This window comes from Heterodontus francisci, chromosome 8 (assembly GCF_036365525.1).
Source record: "Heterodontus francisci isolate sHetFra1 chromosome 8, sHetFra1.hap1, whole genome shotgun sequence".
Lineage (NCBI taxonomy): Eukaryota > Metazoa > Chordata > Chondrichthyes > Heterodontiformes > Heterodontidae > Heterodontus > Heterodontus francisci.
In genome coordinates, this window is record NC_090378.1 from 92,280,184 (window position 1) to 92,287,811 (window position 7,628).

General features: G+C 43.6%; 1 protein-coding gene across 2 annotated transcripts in view; it reads left to right on the forward strand.

Annotated features, from left to right (window-relative positions):
- Positions 1 to 1,103: 1,103 nt before the first annotated feature.
- uchl5 (ubiquitin carboxyl-terminal hydrolase L5) overlaps positions 1,104 to 7,628 on the forward strand; it is a 79,119-nt gene continuing 72,594 nt past the window's right edge. Inside the window, exon 1 of one of the 2 annotated variants that reach the window (XM_068037726.1) lies at positions 1,104 to 1,263. In XM_068037726.1, coding sequence (XP_067893827.1) covers positions 1,188 to 1,263 — 76 coding nt within the window. In that variant the 5' untranslated portion in view covers positions 1,104 to 1,187. The remainder of the gene's footprint in view (positions 1,264 to 7,628) is intronic. The other variant, XM_068037724.1, reaches the window with a different exon arrangement.

Consider the following 7,628-nt stretch of genomic DNA (forward strand, 5'->3'; position numbering starts at 1 on the left):
AAATGTTCAAATTCTTGGTATCAATTCACAGGCTCGGCTTTTGACCTGCCTGGAACAACTGCACTTTGCATTGCTGATGGAACCTGTTGTCTCCATCTTTGCGTGCTTTTCTGATCTTTCCTGGTCCTGCCTTCCCATAATACATGCTTCTTCTTCTAGTCCATGCTCCGCTGCGATTAGGTGAACACACAGAGCAACAGTAACAAGAGAAAGAATGCAAGAAATTATTTTGAATATACATTTGTTTTGTAAAGGTGACAATTATGGAACTGGCTTTCCTGACTCGTATTAACTTTTCTTATTCTAATTTTGAAAAGTTTCTATTGATTCCTTTTTCTTATTTGCTCTTGGGATGTGAGTCAAACACATAATGTGGGACTAGAGTCAAATGTAAGACAAATGTAAGAAAATTAGTGAACCAGTTGGAGTTTTATGAAAATTTGGGAGTTTTTACGAAAATTTGGCAGCTTTCAGTCATTTTGAATATCACTTTTACAGTAGCAGGATTTGAACTCACATGTGGGCTGATAGCACAAATACCATAACCACTAGTCTGTGTTTCTACTACAGTACCATAATTACTGTGATTTGTAATTATAAGCAAAAATTCCAAAAAATTCTCTGAGAGCAGGCAGAACAATGCAAATGCTGACAAACGGATGGAGTAGAGTGTTGGCCTACCAAAGCGACACATCACAAAAGGTTGCATGGATTGTACAAATTGACAGGTCGAAATTATATGGGTTGTCAACTGTGGTTGGATGTGTTCCTGGAGAGACCTCATCATATAAATTCCTGCCGTTAACCATCACATCCAGTCTAACAGCCTTTCTTCCCATCTCCAGTACTTTTATAACTAACTAATGATGGTGCACAAAGAAAATTAAACACACTTTTAATGTCCCCATAATTTCCTGGGTGGCTCGTAGCAAAGTCCAGAAGATTAATCTATAATTCAATCCTGGAGGGTTGACAGTAATAGGATTACATTCATGAATTCTCCAGCATCCGTGTTGTCGCCTCCTTCTCCCAGCCCAGCTTTCCGCCGGTTGCTATAGAAACGGCGTGCGCGCGCCGCTGGTCGAGCCGCAGGGCCTGCCGGGAAGGTTCTGAGGTCCTCCCGCACTCCCAGAGTCTGCGCTTGGCTTCACGGATTGCCAGTGGAATCGGACGTGCACGCTGCAGAAATGGCGGGGAGCGCCGGGGAATGGTGTCTGATGGAAAGTGATCCAGGAGTTTTCACTGAGCTGATTAAGGGCTTTGGTATGGCCAAAACTTTCCTGCTCCTCTCCGCGTGGTTTAGCTGCAGCAAGCGGTGAGGATGGAGTTGGTGGGCAGCCACGGTGAGGGAGAGCGCTGCTGCTGCAGCAGCTGCCTTTGGCCTGCGTGCTGTAGCCCCTGAGCCTGGGGTTGGTTGCAGGTCGACTCATACTGGTTGCCATTGCCACCTGTTAAAGGAGAAGTGACCATCTTGAGCTTTAAATCTAGACTTAGCAGCAGCAGCATCCTGATTTTATATTTTCTCCTGGGAATTTTGTTTCTTTTGGTTGTCATAGTTTTTCCAGGCCTTCGTCACTGTTGTTGCTGGCGTTGGAACATGTCAAGTTAGGCCTAATATTTAAGCTTTCTCCATCTAGTAAAGCACTAGTAACCTTCGGAGATAACAGACAATTCTTCTGCGATACAACAGAACTTTAAGATTGATCTCACGCGCCGATTTCAAGGCCACAGTAAGACAAAGTTTGATAAGTGTTGCGCCTCGTTTGTAGATGTATATTTTGAATGAAAACGCAAACTGTAAATTGTCCAGATGAATTGACTAACTAAAACGTTTAATCGGCAAAATTGCTCTTAAAATAAGTAGCCAGTTGATTTATCTTGAAGCCAGCATAATTGAATGTGTACGAGTTTCTTATCCTGTGAATAGTCTTGGTGCTTCACACAGTGAATCACTTTCCGCAGTACAGTGACTGCTAAGTACGCAAATTATCTTTTTATTCAGTGTAACAGAAGGCCAAGAATCTGCTAGACTGGGCTTGTGGCAGGTGTTGAGCAAACCAACAATAGGGAAAAACCTACGCGACCTCATCCTCACCAATCTACCTGTCACAGATGCATTTGTCCATGACAATATTGGTGGGAGTGACCCCCACACAGCCCTTGTGGAGACAAAGCCTGTCTTCACACTGAAGACACCCTTCATTGTGCTGTGTGACACTGTGTGCTAAATGGGATAGATGCAGAACAGATCTAGCAGCTCAAAACTGGGCATCCATTCGGCGCTGTGGGCCATCAGCAGCAGCAGAATTGTATTCAATCACAATTTGTAACCTCCTGTAAAGCCAGGCTACCTGACCCGAACCCGACCAAACATGTGTTGGGTTTGGGTCTGTATTCTGTGTCCAGCATTCGCACTCGGGTCTGGTTGGGCTGGTACTGTTTTGTTTCGTACTGTTTCCGTTTTAGTCTACATTTAATCAAGTATGTTTGTTATAGTCGGGTCGGGCATTTAAAAAAAATTAAAGGACTTGGGCCCGGGTCGGCTTCAGGTTGGCTGTTGTCGGGCCAGGGTCGGGTTTTAATTTTATAACCAAGCCAGGCTTTAACCTCATGGCCTGGCATATCCCTCACTCTAACATTGCCATCAAGTCGGGACCAATCCTGGTTCAATGAGGAGTGCAGGAGAGCATGCCAGGAGCAGCACCAGGCATACCTAAAAATGGCACGATCACATGTATGCTAAACAATGGAAGCAGCAAGTTATAGACAGAGCTAAGCAATCCCACAACCAGTGGATCAGATCAAAGCTCTGCAGTCCTGCCACATCCAATCTTGGACAATTAAAACTTTAAACAACTAATCAGAGAAGGAGGCTCCACAAACATTCCTATCCTTAATGATGGGGATGCCCAGCACACCAGTGCAAAAGATAAGGTTGAAACACTTGCAACCACCTTCAACCAGAAGTGCCATGGGGATGGTCCATCATCTTGAGGTCCCCAGCATCACAGATGCCAGTATTCAGCCAATTTGATTCACTCCATGTGATGTCAAGAAACTGCTCATCACACTGGATACACAAAGGGTGTGAGCCCTGACAACATTTCAGCTTTAGTACTGAAGACTTGTGCTGCAGAACCTGACGCACCCTGGACAAGCTGTTCCAGTACACCACAACACTGGCAATGTGGAAAATTGCCCAAGTATGTCCTGTCCACAAAAAGCAGGATAAGACCAATCAGGCCAACTACCGTCCCATCAGTCTACCCTCAATCACCAGCAAAGTAATGTCATTGATAGTGCTGTCAAATGGCACAGTCAGCAATAACCTTCTCCATTGATGCACAGTTTGCATTCCACCAGGGCTGCTCGGTTCTGGAGCTCATTACAGCCTTGGTCCAAACAGGGGCAAAAGAGCTGAATTCCACAGCTGAGGTGAGAGTGACTGCCCTTGATGTCAAAGCAGCATTTGATCGAGTGTGGCATTAAGGAGCCCTAGCCAAACTGAAGTCAATGGGAATCGGTGGGGGTGGGGGGTAGAGGAAGGGGCACTCTCCACTGGTTGGAGTCACATACAAAAACACAAGAAATAGGAGCAGGAGTAGACCCAATGGCCCATTGAGCCTGCTCCACCATTCAAAACCATCATGGCTGATCTTAGGATTCAACTACACTTTCCTGCCCGTTAGTCATATCCCTTGATTACCTGAGAGACCAAAAATCTGTCTATCCCAGCCTTAACTGTATTCAGCGATGGAGCATCCACAACCCTCTTGGGTAGAGAATTCCAATGATTCACAACCATTTGAGTGAAGTAATTTCTCCTCATCTCAGGCCCAATTTACTTAGTCTCTCATCGTTGGACAATCCCCTCATCCCAGAGATCCATCTAGTGAACCTTTGCTGCACTGCCTCCAATGCAAGTATATCCTTTCTTAAATGTGGAGACCAAAACTGCACACAATATTCCAGATGTGGTCTCACCAAAACCCTAGTGCAAAGGAAGATGGTTGTTGTTGTTGGAGATCAGTGTCTCAGGTGTTCTGCAGGACAGTGTCCTAGGCCTGGATGGTTATCTTCAGCTGCTTCATCAATGACCTTCCTTCTATCATAAGGTCAGAGGTAGGTATGTTTGCTGATGAATGCAGTGTTCATACCGTTCACAACTCCTCAACACTAAAGCAGTCCATGCCTGCATGCAGCAAGACCTGGACATCATTCAGGTTCCGGCTGGTAAGTGGCAAGTAACTCTTGAGCTGCAGAAGTGCCAGATAAGAAACATCTCCAACAAGACAGAATCTAACTATCTCCCCTTGACGTTCAATGGCATTACCATCACTGAATCCTCCACCATCACCATCACCATCGACCAAAAACTTAACTGGACTAGCCATATAAGTACTGTGGCGACTAAAGCAGGTCAGAGGCTTAGAATTCTGCGGCAAGTAACTCACTTTCTGACACCCCAAAGCCTGTCTTCCATCTATACGTTACAAGTCAGGAGTATGATGGAACACTAATTCCAACAGCACTGAAGAAGCTTGACGCCAGCTAGGACAAAGCTGCGTACTTGATTGGCACCCCATCTACCATTTTAAATATTTACTTCCTCCACCACCAGCGCACAGTGGCAGCCGTGTGTACCATATACAAAATGCACAGTAGCAACTCGCCAAGGCTCCTTCGACCGAACTTTCCAAACCCATGACCTCTACCATCTGGAAGAACAAGGGCAGGAGGTGTATGGGAACACCAGCACCTGCAAATTCCCCTCCAAGTCACTCACCTTCCTGACTTGGAACTATATCACCGTTCCTTCACTGTAGCTGTGTCAAAACCCTGGAACTCACTCTCTGACTGCTTTGTGGGTGTACCTAAACCACATGGACTGCAATGGTTTAAGAAGGTGGCTCCCCACCTTCTAAAGGGCAATTAGGGATGGGCAAAGAATGCTGGCCTTGCCAGTGATGCTGTCATTCCACGAACAAATTAATTTTAAAAAATGCTCAAAATGAAGCAAATTTTATTTATTTTTCTCACATTTTGAAAAGTCATGTGAACTTACAAAGTAGCACTAGATTTACATTATGGATGGAGGAGAGTATGTGGGTGAGTGAAACATGAAAGGTAGATAATTGTCTTTAATAATGTAAATTAAAAATCAAAGCAGTGGTGCACCTTTTGTTTTGATTTCTTTATTGCCTCATTATAGAAAGACAAGCAAGTGGATGAACTTGGTTATGTTATTGTGGGAAAGGGCGAAAAAAGAAAGTCATCTCTGGGCCATTGTCAGGTATCTAGCAACTGGTTGAGAGTGACATTGGTGAAAGCCTGGTAGGAATTACATTGTTCACTATGAATTAGTATCTGGTACAAACATTTGATTCCGGTAAGCAAATAGTGAGAGCGCTCATTGACCCAACCAGAAAGTTATGGATTGTATTTATTGGGCATTGAGCACTCTAGCACAGAGATGGGGTGAATGCCCTCCTTCTGTGATGTAAATTAAGGTTGTATGGCCTTATTCATCATTTTACAGTGTAAGTAATTCTTGTCCACATGTAAAAAAAAAAAGCCCTGTGAGGACCACATACAAGATGTTTGTCCAGTAGTGGCAGATTTCAGTTTGACATCGAAAAATTGCATTAGTAATTCACTTGCTTGTGCCTTATATGACCATGTCAGTATTCTCAGCCTTGTTGGAAAAGTGGCCTTTGAGCTGGAAGATTTTTAAACTGTTGGAGTAAATGTGTTTTTTTTTAAGTCAGCATGCCTGAAGTGTCATTTTTATCTTATTGTTGGATGGAAGGAGCGAAAGGGGTAGATTTTTACCTTGCTGTCGGTTGTAAATCCGGCATTGTGGGTTGGCTGCCCATTACAGAAATTGCCTGATTGTCATTTCTGTTGAAACCATTGGAGTTTAAAATTGGGAGGTTTCTGTAATGGGTGGACAACCCGCAGCTCAAGTTTGATTCTCTGGCAGTGTCATGCAGGCCCCCACCTGCCAAGAATGAGGCATATTAATTTCGCTACATGAACATTGGTTTTTAAGCTGTTACTGGATTAAAGAAAGAACTTGTTTTCTGAAAAAACCCCCACCAGACCCTTGAATGGAAAGACATTTGCATATATACAGACAGTGCTTAAAAGGGACAAAAGACCATTCCCTGACACATTCAATCCACCGTGGACTTTTGATTACCAGACGTTGAGGGTGGAGGAGCTGGCATTCCAGGTTAACTGCTAAGTTGGCCGAATACAAAGAAGACGTGGTCAGCCCAGTTTAGTCACATGACTAACTGGCTGTTGCAGGAATTTGAACTTGCCACAGTTTTGAACTGGCAGAAAGCTGTTTGCTCCTGGACACCACAGCCTTTCATGTCTGATCGCATCTCTTTCTCACTGAACTCCAAGACCGATTGAAGACACATGAACCCCAAGAGAGAAAAGTCTCCTACAGTGAACAAGGTTTAAGAAGAATACTGGGTTCCAACGGAAAGCAAGGTCTACCTACAAGCAAGGACTACAGCGAGCTCGAAGCACAGTTACAAAAAAAGCCCTCCTCAGAGATTGCCTCAAACTTTTACACTTTATCTTTTCTTCTGCTCTTTTCTGTCTCTATTTGCATGTGCGTATCGCGTATGCATGCTAGTGTGAGGCATGGCATGTATCTGTAGGCATTAACCGAATTAGAGTTCAAGTTTAATAAATTTCAACTTTTCTTTTTGAAACCTAAGAAAGCCTGTTTGTGCTCATTTCTTTGCCTTATAATTGGAAAGCGGTGAACAAGGATTCACCAAGGGGAGCTCAAAACACGGTGTGTTTAAAATTAAATCCTGTTACAGTAAGGCCAGGTGAAGGCTGAAAGAGACTGCTAGACACCTTTCTCATCTGGTCGTAACAGGTAGCAAATTGAAAACATACCCATAAAGGTCAAATGCAGTTTTAAACTTTTTTTTAAAGTTACACAATGTTACAGTGTGTGCCAATTGACAATATCTTGGCAAATCTGTGGCATTAAGTCTGGTAGAAGTGATGGACAGAATAGAACAAAATTAAAATTGTTTTTGATGAACCAGTAATTCACATTGCAGAAATGCCTGAAACTATTGATTTACTGATAAATATTCATGGTGTTGTAGTGTTGGAAAGAGAGAATGTCCTTGAAAGGGCAAGGGCTGAATCCGTTTAATTAGAGCTGAGAAGCAGGAAAAGTATGATCACACTACGTGGGTATTCTGTAGGCCTCCAAATAGTGAGAGAGATAGAGCAAATCTGCAGGAAAATCACAGAGATGTGCAAGAACTATAGAGTGAGTCATGTTAAATGGTTGTTTTTCAGACTGGAATTTGGTAGATAGTGGTGTTCGTCAGGGGTCAGTGCTAGAACCACTGCTTTTTTGATATAAATACATGGCTTGGATATTGGAAAGTAGAGTAAACTTTGAAAATTTGACGATGTTACCAAACCTGGAGGTGTGGCAAACAGTGAGGATGATACCAATTGACTGCAACAGGACACAGACTGGGCAGACAGGTAGCTGATGGAATTTAATGCAGAGAAGTGTGAGGTGATGCATTTGGCAGAAGCGATAGAGAGAGGCAAAATAAACTTAATGGCACAATTCA